At 41.0% G+C, this 25,830-nt stretch overlaps 2 protein-coding genes across 5 annotated transcripts; one reads left to right on the forward strand and one right to left on the reverse strand.

Annotated features, from left to right (window-relative positions):
* Window positions 1–6,959: 6,959 nt before the first annotated feature.
* mcm3 (minichromosome maintenance complex component 3) lies at window positions 6,960–16,585 on the reverse strand. The gene is made up of 17 exons (XM_023274377.3): window positions 16,397–16,585; window positions 16,064–16,176; window positions 14,765–14,973; window positions 14,556–14,686; window positions 13,249–13,487; window positions 13,054–13,162; window positions 12,360–12,513; window positions 12,147–12,278; window positions 10,960–11,168; window positions 10,702–10,876; window positions 10,496–10,622; window positions 10,028–10,178; window positions 9,053–9,193; window positions 8,867–8,976; window positions 8,683–8,756; window positions 8,440–8,524; window positions 6,960–7,557 (listed from the first exon to the last, which is right to left on the reverse strand). Exons 1-17 carry the CDS (start codon window positions 16,472–16,474, stop codon window positions 7,359–7,361), a joined length of 2,436 nt encoding a protein of 811 aa, XP_023130145.1. The 5' UTR covers window positions 16,475–16,585; the 3' UTR covers window positions 6,960–7,358.
* A 2,611-nt stretch (window positions 16,586–19,196) lies between these two features.
* Window positions 19,197–23,651, forward strand: paqr8 (progestin and adipoQ receptor family member VIII). 4 transcript variants are annotated; one of them, XM_023274383.3, is made up of 3 exons: window positions 19,199–19,361; window positions 22,200–22,305; window positions 22,393–23,650. In XM_023274383.3, exon 3 carries the CDS (start codon window positions 22,415–22,417, stop codon window positions 23,492–23,494), a length of 1,080 nt encoding a protein of 359 aa, XP_023130151.1. In that variant the 5' UTR covers window positions 19,199–19,361; window positions 22,200–22,305; window positions 22,393–22,414; the 3' UTR covers window positions 23,495–23,650. The 4 variants fall into 4 exon arrangements, with proteins under 4 accessions (XP_035805936.1, XP_023130151.1, XP_023130152.1 ...); XM_023274384.3 differs by lacking the exon at window positions 19,199–19,361 and adding an exon at window positions 19,371–19,795; XM_055015896.1 differs by lacking the exon at window positions 19,199–19,361 and adding an exon at window positions 19,811–22,115.
* Window positions 23,652–25,830: the final 2,179 nt, after the last annotated feature.

Below are 25,830 nucleotides of genomic sequence, written 5' to 3' on the forward strand. Positions count from 1 at the left end.
GATAAATTTTCATCCATTCATCGTCGCTATTTCCCATCTACAGGATCTGTCTGCTTTTACTTCTCTCACATCTTCTCATTGGGATGGGTTTGCCTCTTATGTAAAAGAATATTCATGCATGCAAAAATATTTAAGAAAGCCCTTCTTAGACAAACTGCAGAAGCTTTTAGTTTGTCTTTAATGCTGAGAAACTGAGGCTGAGTAAAGGTGAGTTCTTCTCATTCGACCTCATTTTGACCCGTCTTTAAGGAAAACTTCACGAGCTTATTGAAAGGTGTGAAACTTCTCTGCACCTAGAGATGTTTCTGATGTGGTTCTGAAAAACATGCATGACTTCTTACTTTTAAAAAAATCAGCAAAAAGAAAAGAAGACGTGAAAATGTGCAGCTCAGGCTGGAGAACGTTTGATCAGCATCCAAACCAAATCAGAGCAGATTCAAAACGTCCTCTTAAAAAAAAATCTGGCTGAGTCCTATTTGAAACTACTCCTGCTAATGAAAGCCATCTGAAGCAGAATGAAATAAAAATACAACATAATGAACCCAGTGATCTCAAGCAGAAGAGAAGGACTGGAATCATTCTTCTTTAATCTCCCAGTCATCTACAGCTTTCTAACTACACCTACACACTGACAGCGCTGTCTCAACAATGTAGGTCAAAGAAATGCTGACAGGTTTCTGGTAGTAACTCAAAGAGCTCAGATAACACCTCCTCCAGCATCTTATGAGTAAAGACCCACAAACTGGAACACAGGAAGAAACAGCTTCACAGCCAAACGTACAACGACTCTGATGAACTGCTATAAGCTCTGAAATACTAGAACATCACTAGAAGAAAATCAGACCTGAATTAGAAGCTGGAGGACGATAAAATCCAGCTGTTTGCGGTTCCTCACCAGAACCACTACAACTATGTAAACAGTGTGGCTTCTAAAGTGGAACTTCACTTTTAAAGTCTGTAGAGTTTTACAAAGTTTAACTACAGTCAGGTGATAATTTGAGCAATTTTAAAGTGGTAATAGACAACTTAAGGAAACCTGGGCAGGTAGCGGTCTATCACAGGACTGCACACAGAGAAACAATCACACTAGATGTTACTGCTTCAGGCGAAGCAATTTATTGCTCAGTAGCAAATTTAACAGAACAGTGATAACACGAAGAAAACAAGACTGGTGGGTGCTGCCAGATCAAAGAACAACACAAAACCAAACCAGGGCTAACAGAGTTTGGAAACTAAACTCCTTAGCCAAACTTAAACACAGCAGCAACACCCACCATAAGTAACAGAAACTAATACAGACAGTGAACAGAACTAACTAAACACACATTTAATACACAATATGCAAAGACTCAAATCCAGCAGAAGCTCTAAATGTCCGTAGTTCCCCTCAGTGGCTACAGAGCCAATGGACCAGAACGCAAGTAAATCACAAAGAGGCACCAGAACTGGTCACAAACACCAGCCACCAAGACTGAGAGTTCTGGTTGTAGATATACTCATGTGTGGTGATTGCTGGGGTCTTCTGGGAGGAGGAGTGGTGGTGGCGGACCAATCCGGTGGGTTGGGAGGTGTGGAGGACCAGGATCATCACTCCTCATGAGTTCCAGGTGGGATCTGGAGCTCAGTCTTCATCCAGCTGTAATCAATCTACTCTCCACAAGACATCCACACACAGAGCTACCAGAGGCCCTAACACTCACATTCACACCTACAGACAGTTTAGAGTCACCAATGAACCTCAGCATGTTTGTGGACTGAGGGAGGAAGCTGGAGAACCTGGAGAAAACCCACACATGTACAGGAGAACATGGAGACTCCATGTAGAAAGATCCCAGAAAGGCTGGGACACGAACCGGGGATCTTCTAGCTGCAAGCCTCATGAGTAAAAAATAAAGTTACATTAGTAAAAAATGTGTTTATTCCTAAAGCTGCCCCTCCATCCTTCAGGTCCTATATAATCATATTTACTAATTCAGGTTTCAGGACATGAACTGAGCAGGAAGTTACAGGAATCATTTCTCTTCTTTTTGAACTGTTTCCACATTCTTTTGCCAAACAGCTCTTCTTCTCTGCAGTGAACTAATTCCCACCCAGCTTTATGGTCGGTTACATAGCAGTCGGCAGAATTATCTCCCAGAAGAGAAGTCTGACTTGATAGCAGGCGACAGAGTGGAGCTGAGGATCATTTATTCATGCAGCTCCTCAGCGAATCAATTATCAATCACACAGAGAAGCAACAAGTCTTCATTATGTAAGAAATAAAACAACAGATGAGGAAACAAAGTGTGGAGTTAGAGAGAGATGACGGGGCAGTGTGGAGGCGTTCATGTCTGTGACAAATGTACATGATGGAAACTGAAAATAAATTTAACCAAGACAAGACAATGAGGTCAGTGAGATCCCCACAGAAATAATTAATCCCACGCTGTTCGCATGAAGGGGATTGATTCTGGTGTGAAAGTCTGAGCAGCAGAGAGGAGACAGACACCAGCAGAGTTATTTAGTCCTGAAGAATTAAGAGAGAAGGTTTGAGCTCCCATTGTTATGTCATCCGAGCTAATTAGCCTTTCTGCTGCTAAAAACAGAACACATGATGCTACAGAGAAACACTGATTTCTCTCTTTCACCCTCATGTGATGCATTCATATCGCCTAGAAAGCAAAAAAAGAATGAGTTGGCAAATATTTAGAGCAAAGGGAAATATTATTTACCCGTGGCGGAGGGAAAAATAATACAAAAAGTGGCATAAAAGGAGAGAACTAAGAAAAAAGAAAGATTAATGTGAGCAGGTGAACCTGTTATCAGACTGATGTTTTTTTCTTGCCAAGTGGAAACTTCAAGGCCTGATCAATGAGACCAACTTAAATGCCCAAATCTGCAGTTTCTTGAAAGGCCACTTGAGGCAGGATCCAAAACAAACTGTATGAAAAGTGAACTGCCTTAAACCTGCATTCTCTCTAACAGCCAGCAGGGGGCAACTCCTCCGGTTGCAAACAGCAGTCCAGTTGTACAGGAGTCAGTGAGAAAATGACCGTTCTCTTACTCAGTTTATTACCTTAACGAACATTTTTCTAATGAGTTTATGATCTCAATTGCTAGTTTAAAACCTCCTTCAGTACAACAGGAAGTTCAGTTTGTAAATTAAGATCCCATTTAGAGATAAACTGATGATAAGCAGGCTGCTATGTTTTAATCCTCCTGTTGTCCTCATTTATGGGCACCAAAAAATATTGTTTCTGTGTCTGAAAAAAAATCAGAAAAAAATACCCCAAATTTCTGAAAATTTGCAAAACCTTCAGGAAGAAAATTCCAATAATTCCTTAAAAGTTTGCCTTAAAAGTTTTATTTTTTAAAAAATCCCCCAAATCTGGCAAGAAAATTCTTGTAAATATTTTCAAAAAATGATTAAAAATCTGCCAAAAAAATCCTAAAAATATCTCATGTGATTCCATATATATCAGTAAAACTTCTAATATTTTCTTTAAGAACATTCACATAAAAATCAACCAAAATCCAGTAAAATTCGCAGGATTTTGGTAGATTTTTTTGTGAATGTTCTTAAGAAACATTTTTCAAATTTTTTTTGACACCCGTAAATGGAGACAACTGGAGGGTTAAATGGTGTTTTGATGGACCCACAGAGCATCCCTAACTGCACTGTTTACCACCAGTAAAGCCGTCAGTTATGATGAACATCAGAAACATTTCTTTTTTCTACCAAAAAATGTTCAGAGATTTCCCAAAAATGTTGAAAATGTGGACATCAGAAGTTTCACTGTGAAAAAATATTTTTTTCCACATTTTCAAACTTTAAAACGGGTCAATTTTGACCCGCAGGACGACACGAGGGTTAAGCCTGAAGATCATTACAAGTAGAACAAACTTCAGTGAAGTTCCTGCGATGACTCAGCTGTAAAAGCCAAGCTAAAGGTAAGCTGGTCTGAGCTGAGGTGATGTTAGACGTGATATGAATCATCAGTGGGTGTCAGAGTAACGTCCTGGATGACGGCGGCAGCAGTCGCTCGCTTCTTGCCCAGAGTTGGTGACAACTTCTAGTCTTATCTTCATCCTGATCAGAACCGCAGTGAGATATATTCTGAGACTGGAATGCATGAGTACAGTGATTGCTGTGTGCTGCCACCAAACATCTGCTGGCTCAGGCTAATGTGACCAACTAACGAGTGAACGCTAACTAGAGCAGCAGTCAGAGAGGTATTCAGAACCTTAATGAAGGTAAAAACAGAGAAGGAACTTAACCTGGAAATTACAGATGATGATTGGATTAACCCTCATGTCGTCCTGTGGGTCAAACTGACCCGTTTTAAAGTTTGAAAATGTGGAAAAATATATATTTTCACAGTGAAACTTCTGATGTCCACATTTTCAACATTTTTGGGAAATCTTTGAACATTTTTTGGTGGAAAAAAAGAAATGTTAAAAAAAATGTTTCTTAAGAACATTGACAGAAAATCAACCATAATCCAACGAATTTCACTGGATTTTGGTTGATTTTTATTTGAATGTTCTTAAAGAAAATACTAGAAGTTTTACTGATATATATGGAATCACTTTAGATATTTTTAGGATTTTTTTGGAAGATTTTTACTCATTTTTTGAAAATATTTACAAGAATTTTTTTGCTAAATTTAGGTGATTTTTTAAAAATAAATCTTTTAAGGGAAACTTTTAAGGAATTATTGGAATTTTCTTCCTGGAGGTTTTGCACATTTTCAGAAATTTGGGGAATTTTTTTTGCTGAATTTTTAAATTTTTTTCAGACAAGAAAACTATATTTTTTGGTGCCCTTAAATGAGGATAACAGGAGGGTTAATATGTGGAAGATCCGTCACATATGCACTAGTTCGTGGATGTGGAGGGAGTTCTTGTGGAAAAATTTGGCACATTTCTTTATTACATCAAAGATAAAAAAAAAATAAAGAGTTAAACCGATACCAGAACTTGATGTAGATCACTCATGTTTTTGGAAATGTCAGAAAGTAACTGTTTTGGGAAACTGTATGTGAAGATCTACAACAGATAGTGGGTTCTAAGATCCCTCTGAGCTGCAGTGTGCTTTATTTTGGTGATTTCTCAGAAGACAGTGTGATGGGAAATGACAGATATTTAGTCCAAATGCTGCTAGTGGCAGGTAAAGAGCTGTAACAAGAAACAGGGGGAAAACAGGACCACCAACAAAGGACCAATGGTTGAAAATTACTGAGGAAATCTACATGATGGAAAAACTAACTCATAAACTGAGATGACAAGAAGCACAATTGGACAAAAAATGGACTAAGTGGACAGAAGACAGGACTGGAAATGACATCGTTTGAGGGGAAAATGATTAACAGGACTGAGAGATGATGGAGATGCTCTGTTACTACCCAGACACTGTTGAGTTGTTTTGTTTGTTTTCCTTTATTGGTTTGTGTAATTGTATAGAAATAAATAAAAAAGTAAGAATACAGCAGCATACAAATACTCCATTAAAATTAAAAGTCTGGCACGAAAACCTCCTCTTAAATAGACGTACACAGGTATTAACTGCATATATTAAAGGTCTGGTCCTATGGGAAAAAGACCAGCCGGTGGAGGCAGTGTGGTGCTTTGGGCAATGTTCTGCTGAGAAACCTTGGGTCCTCCATCCATGTGGATGTAACTTTGACATGTACCTCCTACCTAACCATTGCTGTAGACCCTTTCATAGAAACAGTATTCCCTGATGGTCTCTTCCAGCAGGATGATGCTCCATCCCACAAAACACAAATGGTTCAGGAATGGTTTGAGGAGCACAACAACCAGTTTGAGGTGTTGGCTTGGCCTCCAAACTCCCCAGATCTCAATCCAATCCAGCATCTGTGGGATGTTCTATGGAGGCCCCACCTCAAAACTTCTAGGACTTAAAGGATCTGCTGCTAACATCTCAGATACCACAACACACCTTCAGGGTCTAGAGGAGTCCAGATACCACAGCAGATCTTCAGGGTCTAGAGGAGTCCAGACACCACAGCAGATCTTCAGGGTCTAGAGGAGTCCAGATACCACAGCAGATCTTCAGGGTCTAGAGGAGTCCAGACACCACAGCAGATCTTCAGGGTCTAGAGGAGTCTAGACACCACAGCAGATCTTCAGGGTCTAGAGGAGTCCAGACACCACAGCAGATCTTCAGGGTCTAGAGGAGTCCAGAAACCACAGCACACCTTCAGGGTCTAGTAGAGTTCATCTCTAGCAAAGGGGGACCAACACAGTATGAACTTTATAAAGTTTTATATACAGGGAAAGCAGCTAAATCTAAGAAAGCCAAAAAAACAAGCTCTGATGCACCAATCTGCTGTCAGTTTCAGAACTTTTCTCTAAATATTTGAACCATTGCTCTATAGTTCTATCTGCTGGAGCTGTTAACTCGTTTTTCTAGGACTCTAGGAGCACAGAAGTTGGAAACCATACAATGGGTTCCATATTGAAAGCTTGTTTCTATCATCTATTGTGTAAAATGTTCATCTTCCAAGTCTTTAAAGGTGTCAGATAACTGCAGGAAAGTATTTCCGTAAGAAATTCAGGGGAAGTATAAAGTAGCATAAAATGTACCTGAAAACTGGACTGAAATGCAGTTTGAGCTCAGCATAAATGCACATACTACCCAGCTCTTAACAGTGCTTTCCTCACCAGTCTAAAGGTGTATGAACTGTGGGGTGTTTCTCTACACTAAGGGAGCACTGGCTTGAATTGGAGACGTTAAACTTCCACCAGTGTGTTTACAGGAAGCGTTCATTCATGTGAGAACACGTCTTTCTGGGAAATCACACACTTCTGCTGCATCGCTGACCGTTTTTCCAGCTACCTATACTCTTACTAAAGCAGAAAACAGGTCAGAGTTCGCAGCTTCCTGGCATTAGAAAGGCAGTGAATCCCCCAGATGTGGGTACAGAACATCTGGAACAGTTTATGAAGCAGCTCTGTAATATACCCAAACATGACACTTTATTTTTTAACACACAGCTACAGTTAATTTCACAACTTGTGAACTATATACAGAAATCCAGACAACAGAAGAAGGTAACATGACTTTACAGCAGCTCATTATTCAAATATCTCTATAATAAGAGAGATTCATGCATTTTACTGTAGTAGCCCGCTGATACTTCTCATAAGAACACGATAAAGTAACGTTACCACAACTAAACCAGAACAGCAAGAGCAGAAATGAGTCAGAGCAGATGTTTCAGTAGAAGAACAACCTGCAAATGCAGACTGGTGGGGCTGCAGATTATAGGCGAAGTGGCACGATGTGGATAAAAAATAAACGTGTTTTTATAGAATCCGCTGCTTCTTTATGAGTCCATGTGATCCGATGCTCCTCAGATGAGGAAGATGATGTCGTCGGCCATCATGACCTGGTTGTCGTCCTGCATACGAGCCAAAGCGCCGCGAACTTCGGCCTCCGTGAAGCGATCATGACGCTGCTTGTTGATGTCGTCCATCAGCGTCGTCATCTTCACCGACTGAGCGTGAGCAGACTGGAAGACGGAGAACAGCGACGACTTGAACTCCTTCAGTCTGTGGAGGGAAAAGAAACAGGACAGATCTCAGATTTCAGTTCCAGAGATAGAACATGAGTCTAGAACAGGCGAGTCAAACTCATCTTAGTCCAGGTTCCACATTCAGTCCAGTCTGATCTCCAGTAAAATCACAGCATAACAACCTAGAAATAACCACAACTCCTAATGGTTCCTTTGGTTTAGTGCAAAAATGTTCACATTTAAGGAATTATCTTTCTACTAAACATCATCAACAAGCTGAAATTTCTGAAGAAAAATAAATTTAGTTTCATCAACATTCATCCTCAGTTTATCATTTCCACATTACAACTTCCAGATCACAGAGTGTCTACAAAGGAACACAACATTTAGTCATCTGGAACTGAATGACGTAGTATTTTACTTTCTGATCCAAACAACTTGTCATGGTCTAGAAATGATTTTAAATTTATAGTTTTACTAATTTACAATCTGCAGTTAATGTCTTCTCTGGAATTTTTACATTTTGAGGGCCGGATTGGACCCTCTGGAGGACCACTTTTGGCCCACGGACCTCATGTTGGACACCCCTGGTCTAGAAGCTCCTCATGAATACAGTCTGAAGAGTGATGCTGGTTTAAAGGTGTTAGAAAATCACTTCAGCAGCAACTTTAGGGGTTCTTATTTTTGAAAGAAAAGCGTTTTTTTCCAATGAAGATAGCAATAAACTCGTTGAATTAGTAGAGTTGTAAGAGTCAGTTCCTTCATTTTGATGCAGGAAGTTTTATCTCGAACTGTTTTTTCATCAGGTATCATTTTATTTGCTAAATGAACTTGCTGCCTTTCTCCTAAGCATTTGATTTCAGTGGTGCAGTGCAAAGAATGAACTATTCTGACCCACTGAACTCTTCTAACCGCTCACCTCTCTGCAGACAGATCGGCATCTCCGGCCTCCATCGGCTCCTCATCTCGCCTCGGTTTGGTCGGTTTCGGGGTGCCGGCCTGAACTGCAGAACAAAAAGAGCAGAATGAGAACTGGAAACCTGCATTCTATGAAACCAACGAAGGTTTTAAAGTCCCTGAAAATGGTTTCAAACCACAAATATTTCTCATCCTGGACTGGATCCAGTTTCAGTCTTTCAGAAAGTGAAAGTGTGATTCTTACTCTCAGGGACCTCCTGCTCCTCGCTGAAGTCGTACGGACTGTAAGGCTCGCTGCCCTGAGATCCACGACGCCCCCTGCAGGACACCAAGTACACTTACTACTGATCCAAAACCCTGTTTAATCACTAGAAACTGCAGCTGTTTGCTACTGTGGGCAAACAGAGACAGGGGAAATGAGTTCCTACCTCTTCCTCTGAGTTCTCTGTGAGCGCTGGGTGGACACGTCTTCATCCTCGTCCTCCTCTGATCCAGAGTCTCGTTCCTGCCTCGACCGTTTCTTCTCCTTCTCCAGAACCTGAACAGAAAGCAGGAGTTCAGGAACAGGTTTCTGGTTGTTGCATCGATAGACCAACAGGAAGAACAGGACCGACCTTTTTGAAGTAGGCGAACTGGACGAGCTCCACGGCGACCTCCGAGTCCTGCAGCTCCACGGTTTTGCTCATGCGGGCCTTAGCGTGGGCCGTGGACAGACGGATCAGAGTCTCCAGAGTACGAGCCGTAACCGGCGAGGTCTGTGGAAGGAGGAGGAACAAACTGGGTTCATACTGGACTCCACATCCGAAGAACTTCCACTGGGATACGCAATAAAACAATCCTCAAATCATCTGGAAGACTTATTAACCCTCCTGTTGTCCTCATTTACAGGCACCAAAAAATATTGTTTCCTTGTCTGAAAAAAATCCAAAAATTCTGCAAAAAATTTCCCAAATTTCTGAAAATTTGCAAAACCTTCAGGAAGAAAATTCCAATAATTCCTTAAAAGTTTCCCTTATAAGATTTATTTAAAAAAAAAAAAAATCCCCCAAATTTGGCAAGAAAATTCTTGTAAATATTTTCAAAAAATGAGTAAAAATCTTCCCAAAAAATCCTAAAAATATCTAAAGTGATTCCATATATATCAGCAAAACTAATATTTTCTTTAAGAACATTCACAAAAAAAATCTTTTTCTGTGAATGTTCTTAAGAAACATTTCTAACATTTCTTTTTTTTTCCACCAAAAAATGTTCAAAGATTCCCCAAAAATGTTGAAAATGTGGACATCAGAAGTTTCATTGTGAAAATATATTTTATTCCATATTTTCAAACTTTATACCGGGTCAATTTTGACCCGCTGGACGAGACGAGGGTTAAGTAACCTGGTGTTTACTTTAAATCTTCTTCCAATTCTTAAAACAGCTGAGCTGATTTTGTGGCGAACATGAGTGTAGTGGTTTATCCTGCACTGGATTTCATTCATTTAATGATTCCTTGATTATTCATTGGTGATGTCACAGACTTTCGGTTTTAAACTGTAGTTTAAATGATCTTTTTTCCTTCTGTCTGTGTCTAAAAACCTCCTCCTCACCCTGGCCAGGTCGGCCCCCAGCTGGTCCTGGCTCCTCAGCCTGGAGTACTCCTCTGCGATGTGATTGGCCGCCTCCTCCGTCAGAACGGGCGTCACAGCTTTGGCGATGTGGATGTACTTCCTCATGAACTCCTTACTCACAGTCTTATCCCTGAACAACAGAACACACTGTTTGTCTATTGCACATAGTCATGGAGGAGGTATGGGGAAAGAAAAAGTTCTTAATGTGGATGATTCCATCTCAAATAACCAGAGGTCCATCTGGTATCACAGACTACTTATATTTAAAATAGTATCTCTAGAATTGTAGCTTGATATATCAACTATTTTCTAAGATAAAATTGCTTTAAAAAGTGCAAGTTGACTCACTTCTGGCAAAATTTTGTTTAAATCAGCAGCACTTGAGCAGAAACCGTTCTAGAAAGGGACAGTCTGAGATGGAATGAGCCATGTGTCTTCATTTCTTACTTCTTCCTCCTGCTTCCATGCAGCAGGTTGTTGTGTTTTTCATAGATCTGCAGCTCTTCGTGCTCCTCCTCTATGGCGTCTGGGTCTTCTGTAGCCAGGACGTCTACGGTTCCACCTAGAGCCATGGCTGGAAGAACCAAGAACATACAGATTAGAGAGACTTCTACTGAATCCTGCCAAACATGAACAGCTCCTGATGTTCAGACCTGCTCCCTCCTGCTCGTGGGGGTCGCGGTATCGGTGCATCCTCAGGACGTGGTCTGAGATCTCGCGGTCGTGCTCGGGGTCCATCTGGTCCAGCATGATGAAGAGGAGGTCGAAACGCGACAGCAGAGAGTCCTGGAGGCCGATGTTCTCCATGGGGGTTTTATACTGGTTGTACTGCAGGAACAGGAAGCAGACGGTCAGGTCTGGACCAGCAGGCGGGTAGAGAAGCAGGTCCATGTGTCTGAACGGTTTCTTACCCGGCCGTAGACGGGGTTGGCGGCGGCCAGCACGGAGCAGCGGGCGTTGAGTCGGGCGTGGATGCCAGCCTTGGCGATGGTGACGCGGCCCTGCTCCATCACCTCGTGGATGGCCGTGCGGTCCATGTCCGACATCTTATCGAACTCGTCGATGCAGACGACGCCGCGGTCGGCCAGAACCATGGCGCCCGCCTCCAGACGACGCTCACCTGGTGGAGCAAAAAAGTTTAGAGAGCACAGAAACAGACATGAAACTGCTCAAATACATTCATCGTGTTGTACTGATGCAGTAGTTTTGAGTTCTTTTGTTCAGACATAAAGTGAACAGACAGATGTTGATTACCTGGACAGTTTCAGTGAAAGCCTTCTTCAGAAACGTCTCACTGACCAACAAGTATAGGCAGGTCAGTGAGACGCTTCTAAAGAAGGCAAGAGCTTTCACTGAAACTGTCCAGGTAATCAACATCTGTCTGTCCACTTTATGTCTGAACAAAAAAACTCAAAACTACAGCAACTAAACTCTCCAACACCAGCAGCCCCTGAGCTGTTTTAGAGGTCATTTCACTCCCTTTACCTCCAATATAGATTCAAGATTCAAGAGCTTTGATTTGTCACATGCAGTGAAATGTCGGCGCAACATTATAGGAACATACTCTAAAAAAAAAACAAAAAAAAAAAAAAACAGAAAACTAGAAAGTCTTGTCATTATGATGCTGAACTCTTTCATACTCAGATTTTATCCAGATCTCTTATCAGTTAATGAGGTCATATTTGCTCTTCTTTTTTATATTAGTCTTCATATTGAGGACAAAAACGTTTTAGGAAATTGCTCTGAATATATAACTTTGCAGAAGTTTCTTTATCCGTATTCATGATGTATAAATGTCTAATATTCTTAAATATCCATATTCTTAAAGCTCCAGTTCTGCTTTTTCCTGTGATCTAAAATTAAAATATGGCTATAGAGCTGCATCCAGGCTGTAAATATGATCACATCTGAACTAAATTATAAATATCTTTTCTTGTGGACACTTTATGACACAAATAACCAACTAATATATTTTTAGAAAGGTCAAACAGTTTTATCTGATATGTGTGATAAAGACTTTAATAAGAGAAGAATGGATGTGAACATGAACAGAAACTGCATCTGTCTGGTTCTGAGGTTTAATGAAGAACAAACGAACCCGTCTCCTGATCCGTGGTGACGGCAGCCGTCAGACCGACGCCGGACGAGCCTCGGCCGGTGGTGGGAATCGCTCTGGGCGCCGTGTGAAGAACGTAACGCAGCAGCTGAGATTTGGCCACCGACGGGTCTCCTGGAAACGTAGAACACACAAAGACAGAGGTGAACACCTGTCATTTAAACTAGAGTCTCTGAAGTGAACAGCTTTTCGTACCGATGAGCAGGATGTTGATGTCTCCTCTGATCCTGGAGCCGTTCTCCAGGACCTTCTCCACTCCTCCCAGCAGCATGCACAGGATGGCCTTCTTGATGTACTCGTGTCCGTGGATGCTGGGAGCCAGAGAGCGAGCCAGCTGGTCGAACACGTTCTGAGGAAACACAAAGACACAGTTACCTCCTCACCATTTCTGTAAGAGCATCTAAAGCAAGAGAAAGCTGTTTGACGCACATGTATGTTCCTTTCAACTCTGAAGTGCTGCTAGCGCTGTACTGACATACAATGATTTAGTTTTTTAACAGTTGGTCTATTAGCTGGAAAACACAATGAGATTAAAGCCTGAACTTGTCCAAGAATTAGAGAACAACAAATGAATATTTTTCATGGTTTTGGAAGGGTATGATTTGGATTTTTCCAGAAAATCCTACCTGGACCTTTTAAAGGGTCTGTGGTGAAAGAATAATACAGTTCTACTCTTCGATCGGTGGATTATTATAATGCTTCTTAATAATTCATCAACAGTTCAGAGATCCTGACTGCTGTTCTAATAATATCTTGAAATTGCTTCCATCATCCAAATCCCAACAGTCCTAACTTTCCAACAACGTATTTCATGGGTGCCAGTTTACAGAGGAGTTGTGTTCATAAAGTGAAAGTATCTTCCTGAAGATGTGAACAGATGGAGTCTTACTATGGAGCGAGTCTGAGAGAAGTTCCTGATTTTGGCCACATCATCAGCAGAGAAGTGCGGAGAAACATCTTTGCTCATCTGTTTGACGTTACAGGCGATCATGATGGTCCTGAGAAAGAACAGAAGAACGTTAGAAACTAAGAGGACCAACACCAGTGGTTCAGTTCTGAGCACTATCACTCTGTTCCATCACACCTGAAGGTCCCGGAGGTGAATCCTCCCTTCTTTCCGGGCAGGCAGCGGTACGTCCCGATCACCTGGACTCGGTCTCCTGGTTTGACGACATCCACCAGGTCGTTGTCCAGGATGATGTCCACAGAGCGAGGAAGCTGCCCGGCCGGAGCTTTCTCTGGCATCTCCTGCACCGTGATGGTCTGGTGGTCCTTGTAGATGGACAGGCCGAACTCCGTCTCCAGAGGGTTGTTCTCCTCGTCCTGGTGGGAGAAAAAAGAAACATTAATACAGGAGGTCCTCGGTTTACGACGTCCTCGACTTACAGCGTTGTTACATCAGAACTGGTTACATGGAACTAGTTGATGAGCATAGTGGATGAATACGTCGTCACATGGTGCTATCAGACAGCTTTGTTTCCATTCTCTGGTTGTACTCCACCTTGGATTGTGCTACATTCACTAACTTTTTGTCCTTCATTATGGCTCCCAGCGTAAGTCAGACTCTTCTGATGCTTGGAAGAAAAGGAAAGCATCTCCATGGAAGTGAAATTAGACAGAATAAAACGCTGGGAACAGGAAGAAACACCAACCAACATGGGTCAAGATGTAAAAACAGGTCAACATATTGTAGTGACCCTCTGTGATGAATGAGTGAGACTTTATCTGCTTCTCTGCTGGTTTATTGAACCTTCACACAGGCTACTGTGGACCGTAGTCAACACCAGAATAACTAGAAAAACCCCATAACTTAGCTCCAGAATTAGCCGCCGTTCCCAGCTCTCTCTACTGCTGACTCTCAGCCAATCAGAGGTGAGCTAACTAAACATGGCACGTTCACTGACATCAGGTAAATCTGGAAATGAGCAATAAATATTGAAACCTCAACATCAACAACAATATCAGTCTGTTACAATGTTCTGTTATCTTCTAGTAAAATGATTCATACATGCATGAAAGTCGTTGGTGTTCATGACTTTTATGAAGAACTGATCGATATCGTGATGCACGGAATGGATTTGGTTACATTTTCACCGCAGTTCCGACTTACGGAGAAAATCGACTTCTGTAGATCAGTAGAAACGGAACTCTGACATAAGTCAAGGACCTCCTTGTACACAACATTACTTGTGTGCTTCTTACATCTGCCAAATTCTTCTAAAAAATCCATATAAATACATGGAATCCTGCATGTTTTAGAAATCTCCAGCTAAATGCAGCTGGACCTGGATCTTCTCAGCTTGTGGACAACAGATTTTCATGCACAAAGCTTCATTTCTAGCCTTTTATTGAGCAAACAGACTGCTGTGTCTCCAGAATCCTGGTGTTTACCTTGGTGGGGTAAATGGCGCTGGAGGGGAAGGCGTCCAGCGAGGTCATGTCCGTGTACTTCCTCTCCATCGTCTTCTTGGTGGCTGGACAGTAGTGGACGCTGCGCACCACTTTAGGACGCACCAGAGAACCTGCAGGACGACATGAACAGAAATGAGTCTCCCTACCATCATTCCATGTTCTAGACCCTCAGGTAGCGCTCCACTCACACTTGGTGATGATGCCCTCCACACAGACCATGCTGCCCAGCAGCCTGGAGGTCAGGGTTCTGGGGGAGACGTGTTTGGATCCGAAGCTTCCCTCCAGGCCGATGAAGAATTCCTCGTACTGTTTGGCATAGGTGGCATCCACTGAGGCGACCAGGTCCTTCAGCGCTCGCTGGAACGCCAGCAGCTCCACAAAGGCGTTGTTCATCAGCCTGACAGACAGAAGACCATCTGGACTTAATGGAGCATCTTTAGTCATCATAGAACACACACAGTCAAGACATGTGAACAGAACCTCTGATAGAGCTTCAGCTGTCAACAATTAAACTAATCACCAACAGTTCTGATAATCGACGAATCCATCTGAGAATAAAGAGTCAAAATTCACTGATTCCAGCTTCTTAGATGTGAATATTGTTTGATTTCTTTACTCCTCTATGACAGCAAGCTGAAGATTTGTATTTACAGACAAACAAGAAATCTGAGGGCATCATCCTGGGCTTTGGAAAACACTGACCCATGTTTCCCCACATTTTATAGAGCAAACAACTGATTAACTGAGAAAGTTGTAAAAGCCCTGATCTGTCATTTTAAACTCCTTCAAACTAAAAGGGGTCTATTTCTATTGGACGGAAAACAATATTCTCTCTTACTTGAAATGTACACTAATCCCAATTATTAGTCATCAGTCTCCTTAATCCTTATTAACTGGCATTAGCCCTAAAATATCTGATAGTTTATGTATTTTTCTAACCAACGAGTCATGGTTTTGAAGGTGTATTCCACCTTTAATACTACTGTCTGTCCAGGTACGTAGTTTCAAAGGCTTATTCACATCAGGGAGGGAGGAAGAATGTGAACTGTTGTTTGAGACAATTAAAAATAAAAATGGCATGTCATTTTTTCCATAACTTCAGTTGAAGTAGTTTTCTTATTTTTCATAGACAGTCATCTGAAAGCCTTGCTGTATCTGAGAATGCATCCACTGGAGCATCACAATAAAATGAGGCATGATGTGTTAATTCCACCACAGGAGATCTGTGATGTTACCTAAAACTAGTTAAATAGCCCACAGATATCAGTTGATATCGAAATCAGAAATTGAGAGATGGACAATATCGGCAAAATAAGCCATTATCAGCCATCCCTACTGGGAATACTGATATCTGTCAGAATGTCCACATAGCCCTGCATTAATGAAAATAATTAGAGCTGTAGAGGACATTCTATCTCAGTGAGTGGAAGGACAGATGGTGGATCTACTGAACTTATGCAGCTCTAACAAAGCTTTGTGTTTCCTACTTGGCTGCTCGGGCCTCGTTCCTCCTCCTCAGGTCGTTGATGTTGACGATGAGTCGAGCTTTATTCTCGCTGATCATGTCCCGGACTTTGCTCTGGTAGATGCCCTGGTCCTGCTGCAGGGCGGGCAGGAGAAAGAGGATTTCAACCCAAACTATTCTCACTTAGAACCAGCTGAAACTGACAAACAACTTCATATTTACAACAGAAATCTGCACACTGAAGAGATTTGACGACTTGTGGGGATTTTTCTTTCAAACTAACCAACTTTACTTCAGCTCTTTTGCTGTGACCACATGGTTTTTCCTTCAATCTCCACAATAAAGTCAGACTTACATCGTCGTCCAGGAAGTCCAGGTAGTCCCTCTGAGCGTCCCTCATCTCCTGGTCATCTACCATGTCAGTGGCCATCATTTCCGATCACTTTTTCTGCTTTAAAGCTGCTAAAATGAAGAATTTCGCTCCGTTTCCAGCTCCGTCTGTCCGATGCCGTCCCTCCGCTCCACTGAAGCAGTTTCGCGCCACTACGTGCCGTCTACAAGCACAGCGTGAGCCGTGATTGGTCGACACGGCACACATGCTTTACGTATTCCGCGGGTAAAATGTAGCAACGCACCAATAGGATCCTTGTGTGGTCGCGTGGCCCCGCCCACAATGAGAACTCCCGCGAAAACACACAGGAAGAGGCGCGCTGAGAAAAGAAGTAGGAAAAGCTGAAGAAATGCGGGTTTCTCTCTGTTTTTCCAGGAGATGGCGCCATAAACAGAGTTTCTATTATTAACCTGCATACTGAATAAAAACATGACGTCATCTCAACCCAGAAACACCGCATTTACAGAGACCATTTATTTAATTACCTAATGCCAGGTCATTTCAGGTCAAATAAACACTGCAGCTATAATTCTTCTTCAGTCATATTACACTCTGAATATTGCTTAAGAAAAAAAGGAAAAAATCATCTTAATCACTTCCATAACTGTCATATATTAGATTCTAATTTGTTGGGTAGTTTTATGTAATATATGGTCTTATCCATAACATTTGAATCCTCATCTAAGGCTTGAACCTTAATATTTTTTTGATTTTTTTTGTTTGATATGTTATATTATATTATATTATATTATATTATATTATATTATATTATATTATATTATATTATATTATATTATATTATATTATATTATATGAAAAGCTGAAAAGCTCATCTATCACCTCCAACTTCTCCAGCAGCTCCGCTTCTTACTGGTTTTAATAGACAACATCTCATCCCTCCTATCCTGGTTTCCCTCCAGTGGCTCCCTGTTGGTTTTAGAATTGATTTTAAGATTTTACTGATCATTTTTAAAGCTCGCCAGGGTCTAACCCGAGCTCCATTTATGATCTGCTGACCCCGTATGATCCTGCTGCAGCCTCAGATCTTCAGGTGGATCCTTCTGGTTGTTCCAAAGTTGAGGGTTAAATCTAAAGATGGCTGAGCGTTCTCCATCAGGACCTCCACTTTAGAACCACCTGCAGAGTCACTAACTTCTTTTAAATCACTTCTTAAACCCACTTTTACAGACTTGCTTTTATGTGAGGTTTTCTTTCAGCTTTACTTAGTTTTAGTGTTTTATTCTGTATTATGTCCTGTTTATTTCAGATGTTCTCTCTGGTTTTATTTCACTTTTAGCTGCCTGGTTCTTTGGTGTGATGTCATCTTTCTAATTCTTTAATTCTCTGTTTTTTAACTTTTAATTTTATCCCTCAACCTGTTTCTTTAATTTCAAAATGTTGTGTGCTAGTCTAGCTAATTATTCATTGAATTTATTATCATTTTTACTATTTATTTTAATTGACTGCTCTGACTTGTCTCCTCCATCTTGTCTGATTGTCTGTGTTTCATGTTTTAACTGTCAAAGCTCTTTGTGACGCTGTTCTTAAGGCTGCTATAGAAATAATGTTATTATTATTCTTACGTTTTCCATGACAGAATCAGCGGAAATGAGTCTGGAAATGGTTCCAATGTGAATGAAGGTGGATTCGATAACTTTTTTTGCGTTTTAAAGCTGCGATCTAAATCAAAAAGAACTCATGAGTTTCTGTTAGTGGACAGAGGACTGCTGCTGGTGTCAGTGGGACTCATTTCTGTATTTGTGGGACTGAATAACATGATTTCTGAATTGTTTCATCCTAGAAACGTAATGCTAATTAAAAGTATTTTTTTTCCTGCAAGGGAACAGGAGGGTCCAGCATTTAACATCCTTATTTTAGGGGTTAATTTTAACCTGTATGCAGTGTTCTGTATGAGACAGCAGATGGATACACAAGCAGGATTAACCCTGTAAGACTCAAATATAGAAAAAAAAGAGCAAAAAATTAAATCAAATAAATCAAATTTTTTTTAAATTTTTATTTATATATATATATATATATATATATATATATATATATATATATATATATATATATATATATATAAATGCACATATAGAAAAAACAAAAAATATAATTAAACTAAAAAATATAAATAATAAATAACCTCAAATATAGAGGAAAATGAGCAAAAAAGAAAAAAAATAGAAAACAGATATAGAAAAAAATTGCAAAACAAAATAAAACACACACACACACACATAAACATACAAAATCCCAAATAGAGAAAAAATGAGCAAAAAATAAAGTAAAAAAATCGAATGACAATAATAATATACAAACTCAAATGTAGAAGAAATTGACCAACAAAAAACTCCAAAAGAATATATATATATATATATATATATATATATATATATATAAATAGAAAATATTGGGCTTTACAGGGTTAAACATACATATTTTACCGTTTTCTGTCTCTATCGTGTTATATTTATTTTAATCTTTAGTAGTTTGAGCAGCAAAAATTAAGAAGAATTTTAATTATATTAAACAACAATAATAAATAATGTGCTTCTATAAATTTCAAATCTAAAAAAGTATTTTTTTCTGAAAAAATAACTTTAAATGTCCATTATTTTTATTCCGTACAGGTCTGAGAGTGTGAGAGCTAATTAAATTCTGCTATAATAAATAAAATCTCATGCGGATCCTAACCGGGGTGGTTCTGGCCACTCTAACCCCGCCCTCCTTGCTGCTCTCCGGGCTGTCAGGTCAGCTGTTTCAGCGCCTCTCCTCTCGGTTCCTGTGAAACACCTCATCACCCAAACATGCCATAGTTTAAATAGATCTGTTCATTTCCTGTGACAGACTCTAGTCCATGTAGGCGTTTTTTTTTCTCGGAGACCCGCGACTCCTGAGGGGCAACAGGTGTTCAGTCGGTGAACAGGTGAACTGAAGCGTCTTTTTCTGTTGTTCTATGCTGGATTATGAAAGTGGAATGTGTGTTTTTCTGCATAGGATCGATTCTTCGTTACAAAAATCTAGAAAAATTACCGGAAATGTCAGTTTTGATGCGTTATTTTATGATTTCGTGTGGAAAAAATGCGCACGGAGCGGGTTTGCTTTTTCACGTATCCAAAGGTTTCAGCATGTTTGTCAGCATCAGCTCCGTTTCAAACTCCCAGTGGATCCTACAGGATTTACATAGCTGCAGGAACTGTGGGTCAAAGGTTTGGTGTGGAGAATCCAGTGGCACCAGGAATGGTCAGGATGAACTGAGCTGCTGATGGTGTTTGGCTTCATAGCTGCTCATTTACTGGTGACAGCAGAGGTCTACATTCCTGTCTGCAGAGGTGTGCAGGAGAGCTGGATATTTTACAGGTTAGACTGCCTGCTGACTCATAAATGAACACAATGTGTGACTGCCGGTGATATGGCTGCTATCTGATTTGTTTAATTGCAGTTAGTGTTTAACCTGATCCAGTATTCTGTTCATAGATAGCATACAGGTGAATGTAAAGCTCAGAAATGCAGCTGCAGGAGTTCAGTTCTTGCTAAACCGGTCGTGGTGAGTTAATCTGCGTACAGAAATTCCTCAGTGTGTTTCTCACAGGTTTGAGTGCAGCTTTTATTAACTTTCTCCTCCAGTTTTAATCCTCCTTAAGCTCAGACTTCACTCTCTCCTGGTTCTCTTTTATCCCATCCCCACCTTCGTACCTCACGGAACAGACTGATGCACTCCAAAAATGACTCAGAAACACACCGTGGGTTCTTATTAGGTTACAAGACATTACAGGAGCTCATTTGGTACTTCAAAAACTTGGAAACAAGAGGTGTATTCCTAATCCTAGGCATAACTCTGTACTATTAAACTTTACATCGCTGTTTACAGAGACCTTGAGGGTGACAATTCAGGAAGTTCTCAGCCTCACCTGGAAACAAACAGAAGGCAGAACTCCCATTTTGGGGTGTAACTGTAAAATATAAAGTCTGATATCAGCGCCCACTGAAGCACAAATGTTTGACACAATCAAAGCAAACAGGAGAGGAAAGTTTGGAGATGAATTGTTTCACCAGAGCGATGCGTCCGTCCAGCCATCCATCCATCCAACCGTCCGTCCGTCCGTCCATCCATACATACATACATACATCTATCCATCCATCCATCCAACCAACCATCCATCCATCCATCCATCCATCCATCCATACATCTATCCGTCCATCCATCCATACATCCATCCATACATCCATCTATACATCCATCCAGCTATCCATCCATACATACATACATACATACATCTATCCATCCATCCATCCAACCAACCATCCATCCATCCATCCATCCATACATCTATCCGTCTATCCATCCATACATCCATCTATACATCCATCCAGCTATCCGTCCATACATCCATACATCCGTCCATCCATCCAACCATCCTTCCGTCCGTCCGTCCATCCATCCATCCATCCATCCATCATCCATCCATACATCCATACATCCATCCATCCATCATCCATCCATACATCTATCCGTCCATCCATCCATACATCCATCTATACATCCATCAGCTATCCGTCCATACATCCATACATCCGTCCATCCATCCAACCATCCTTCCGTCCGTCCGTCCGTCCATCCATCCATCCATCCATACATACATCCATCCATACATACATACATCTATCCATCTATCCATCCATCCAACCAACCATCCATCCATCCATACATCCATACATCCATCCATACATCTATCCATCCATACATCCATCCAGCTGTCCGTCCATACATCCATCCATCCATCCATCCATCCATACAGCACAGGGAGCAGAAGCAACCAAATGTGGATTTAATCTGTTGCCCCGATGCAGTTTACTGATCTGACCTGGCATTTGTAGAAGTCACACAGTGACGGATGCATTGTCCTGGACCAGCTCGCCTTTTTGCTTTGATTGCTGCAAACGCTGGGGTTCTTGTGGACAGTGATATACTGATTTATAGAATAAAATGGGAGTTCCACCCCTTTTTTCCAGGCGAGGCAGAGAACTTTAAGAAATACCCATATCAGTTCCCCTAAAAACTTTCCTCTCCTGGCAAAGAAATGACTAATACTAGTGTTTTTGTGAACAGTTTTGCCCCAGAATGGGAGTTATGCCATTTGTTTCCAGGTGGGACCAAGACGCTTTTAAAGTACCCATAATAATTATCCCTGAAGCTCTCCTTGCAAAGAAATGACATATATATTTGGGTTTTTGTGTGCAGTGGTTTAAGACTTTATAGTACAGTTCTGCTCCAGACTGTAATGGTTCCCATTGAAGCTCTTCTTGCACGGAAATGACAACATTCACTCCAGTTTTTGAGATGTAAGGCTTTATAGTGTGCAGTAGTGCCACAAAATGGAAGTTAAGCTTGTTTTATGCTTGATGTGTCCGTGCAGCTCCATGCGGACCAATTACGTCATTTTAGCCACGCCCCCTCAAACCGCCCTTCTCAAGAGGAAAATTCCAAACTTTTTCTAACTACGTGGATGGAGACGTGGAAAACTGGCAGAAGAACAGGAGCTCCTAGCAGAAGTTCAGAAATCCAGACATTTATAGATTCATCACACAGAGATCACCGTGGTAACCGGGTTATCAATGATTCATGGTGGGAAATTAAAACTAACTGCTGTAATGCAGCTATTCGGTAAAAGGCCATGTTGTAAGTGCTGTAAACGATGGTAAACTTCTTCTACTCTAGTTTAGTACCGTGGTAGATGTGTTTGTGATACACTGCCCCCTGCAGGTTGGGAGCAGACGGAGGATAAAAACCACACGTTCTCTCGAGTGGATTTCCAAGCGTCTCTGCTCGGCTCGTTTGTGCAGAAAGCAGAACACCCCTTTGTTTTCAGGTGAAGCAGAGAATCGTTTGTAGTCCCACATAAATAACCGTACACTTTCCAGATGTTCTCTCCAGATTAATCTTCTGTCTCCCTTAGGGCGTCCTCTCCATCTCCAGTCATGTCGGCTGACGTTCTGCAGCGTCTCAGCACCTTCACCCTGAGCGTCAAACACCTCGGCCGCCTTCCTCGCCTCTCCGACCTCATCCCGGCCTCCCTGCCATCGCCCAGCCCCACCGTCACCGTCTCCCAGGTCCCCAGCCTCTTCCGAGAGCCCTACATCCTGTCCGGATACCGTCCCCTCCGGCAGGACTGGCGCTGCTACCTCCTCAGCGTCTTCCAGCGGCACAACGAGTCGCTGAACGTGTGGACTCACCTGCTGGTGGGTCCGGTGCTGCTGCTCCGCTGGTGGGCCAACGTTAGCGCCCTGGGGTTCTCCCTGGACGCAGCCTCTCTACCTCTGAGCCTCTTCCTGGTGTCGGCTCTCACCTACCTGAGCCTCAGCGTGGCGGCTCACCTCCTGCAGTCTCACTCTGAGCATGCCCACTACTTCTTCTTCTTCCTGGACTATGTCGGAGTAGCCGTGTACCAGTACGGCTGCTCTCTGGGTCATTATTTCTACACGTCGGAGGCGGCGTGGAGGGAAAGCGTCGGGCTGCTGTTTCTACCTGGAGCCGGCTTCTTCGGGTGGCTCTCCTGCGCCGGCTGCTGCTTTGCCAAGTCCAGGTACAGACGACCGTATCCTCTGAGGCGTAAAGTCTGCCAGCTGATCCCCACCAGCATGGCCTACCTGCTGGACATCAGCCCCGTCGCCCACCGACTGACCACCGTCTCCTGGACCGTGGAGCCCTCGCAGCCCTTCCACGCCCTGCAGATCTCCTCCTTCCTGCTGTCCGCCGTCTTCTTCTCCTGTCCCATCCCAGAGTGCTTCTTCCCGGGCCGGTGTGACTTCGTGGGCCAGGGCCACCAGATCTTCCACCTGTTCCTGTCCCTGTGCACTGTCTTCCAGCTGGAGGCGCTGTTCCAGGACTACAGCAGGCGGAGGGACACGGTGGTGGACGTGTTTGGAGAGAGGCAGCTGTGGTGGGCTTGTGTCTCCTTTCCCATTCTGTTCTTCTGCTGCTTCCTGACAGCTCTGATCACCATGAGGCTCGTCAACGAGGATCTGCAGAGGAAGCAGGAGAGGGAAAAGTGTTTATAAAGACGTGAAAGGGGTTTGAGTTGTACCAAATAATATGAGTCTAACATTAATAATGAAATGAAGCTGTCCATCTGTGTTATTGCTGAACAGTTTAACCATCTGTATGAGAAAAATGTGATTAAAGTACTTGAACAATAAAATAATGTGAAACACTTTTTTTTTACCCAAAAAAAATCTACTTAGAAATTCTACAAGAAAAAAATAATTCCATCAATAAATATCTAATTTTATGAATTATTATGAGAACTTAGATAAATGTTACACAAAAAATTGTACTATTTACAGAAAAAGCACAAATATTCTGTAGGAAAATGTCAGATTTGAGATTAAATTTTTAATGGCAAAATATTTGAAGAGAAATTTGTAATTATGAGAAATCAGTAAAGTTTTCACAGTGAATCATCCTCCTGTTGAACTGGAGGCTGATCTGTGTAGAAATCTGAAGGATGTTGGAGTAAAGCAGTGTCCAAAGTGCATTTCCGGTCCATATTGTTGGAAATATAAATGAGAATAACCCTGTAAGACCCAAATATAGAAAAAAAGTGTGTGTGTGTATATATATATATATATATATATATATATATATATATATATATATATATATATATATATATATATATATATATATATATATATATATATATATATATAATAAAATAAAATGACTAAACAATAAAACTAAAAATATATATAATAATAATAATATACATAAACCAAAATATAGAAAAAATAACAAAAAATAAAACTAAAAATATAAAGAATAACAATAAAATTTAAGCCCAAGTATAGAAGATAATGAGTAAAAAAAATTATATATATATATATATGTGTGTGCGTGTGTGTGTGTATGTAGCAAAAAATAAAACTATAAAAAGTAATAATAATAATGATGATAATAATGTTAATATATACACTCTGAAAATGAGCAACCCCCCCAAATATAAAATATAAAACAATTATAGAGAAAAATAGCAAAAAATAAAATCAAACTAAAAATAATAATATCAACCCAAGTATAAAAGAAAATGATGCAAAAATTATGTGTATATATATATATATATATATATATATATAAATATAAAAGAAAATGATGCAAAAATTATGTGTATATATATATATATATATATATATATGAAATAAAACTAATGTAGAGTTTCTGCAACAGGGGCTTTACAGGGACAATAAACAGATGTGTTTTCAAAAAGATCCACTGATACAGAAAACAAGCAATTACATGTTTCCAATATGTTTATTGTTCACTCCAAACCTGCTTCTCGAGCTCTAAATATTTCACATTTCTGTTTCCCACAAAGACTCTCTGCTGTCGGGAGCGAGCAGCATTGGAAAAATACGCCTGAAATCTGGATTGTGTCGTTCACTGAATAGGACCGGCCACATTTCTGTGAACAAAGAGGCCAGTTTTTAAACTCAGGACTGCATGGAGTCAGAACGTTTTCCCAAGAGGGAGGAATCCCTCAGCAGATCCACAGTGAAGTGTGTGGGCTGGAAAAGATGACCGAGGACAACACTGCCCTGCAGGGGCAAACACAAACAACTGCACTTTTAGTTTTGCTATATTTTGTTGCAGACACTCAGGATGTGGTGATCACTACTGTCTCCTCTGTCCTCTTAATATTTATTTAAAGAAATTAAAAAGGTTTCCATAATGATATTCAGTAGATTTACACCATCCAGATAACCAGCCGACATGGAAAGCATGAAACTACATAAACAGAATCTACAAAAAGTACTTGGCAGATCCTATGTGTTCAGAAGAGGCTATAAAGTGACTCATGCCCGTTTGGACTCTCTTGTTGGACACAAATCCGTCTCGTTGACCCTGTTTGCAGCTCTAAGCTATTGTGAGTGTCTCTGTGGTTCTACCTGTTCTCTGTTCATGTATTTTAACCATTTTGAAGCAGGAGCCACACCTTTTGTTACTGAGATGTAAAGTAAATTCCCTCAGGACAGGTTTCAAGGAAAGGCCCAGTATCAGTGCATGAGTCAGCGCTCATTTTAAAGGAGTAGTTTTGGGAAAAGCACTGAATCAGCTGATGTAACTCATATATCTGACTGTTAGCTTATGGAGGTAGAGGGAGACTGGTATTTTTCCAGTGTTGGAAGTATTGTCATCCTTTAGTTGAGTAGAAGTAGCTGTACCATGCTGGGAAAATACAACTGAAAGTCGTGCATTTGAATCTTGACACAAGTATTTACCCTCATGTCGTCCTGCAGGTCAAACTGATCCATTTTAAAGTTTGAAAATGTGGGAAAAAAATATATTTTCACAGTAAAACTTCTGATGTCCACATTTTCAACATTTTTGGGAAAAGTTT

Source organism: Amphiprion ocellaris, chromosome 12 (assembly GCF_022539595.1).
Source record: "Amphiprion ocellaris isolate individual 3 ecotype Okinawa chromosome 12, ASM2253959v1, whole genome shotgun sequence".
Lineage (NCBI taxonomy): Eukaryota > Metazoa > Chordata > Actinopteri > Pomacentridae > Amphiprion > Amphiprion ocellaris.

Bases quoted from the DNA above. Each gene is read 5' to 3' on its own strand.
- mcm3 (XM_023274377.3), bottom strand. From the start codon at position 16,474: ATGATGGCCACTGACATGGTAGATGACCAGGAGATGAGGGACGCTCAG. The intron at 10,623-10,701 runs GTCTGAACATCA...TGGTTCTTCCAG, and splicing joins CCACGAGCAGGAGGGAGCAG to CCATGGCTCTAGGTGGAACC. The intron at 8,757-8,866 runs GTAGGAACTCAT...GGTGTCCTGCAG, and splicing joins CAGAGAACTCAGAGGAAGAG to GGGGCGTCGTGGATCTCAGG.
- paqr8 (XM_055015896.1), top strand. From the start codon at position 22,052: ATGATTCATGGTGGGAAATTAAAACTAACTGCTGTAATGCAGCTATTC. The intron at 22,116-22,199 runs GTAAGTGCTGTA...TGCCCCCTGCAG, and splicing joins ATTCGGTAAAAGGCCATGTT to GTTGGGAGCAGACGGAGGAT. The intron at 22,306-22,392 runs GTGAAGCAGAGA...TGTCTCCCTTAG, and splicing joins GAACACCCCTTTGTTTTCAG to GGCGTCCTCTCCATCTCCAG.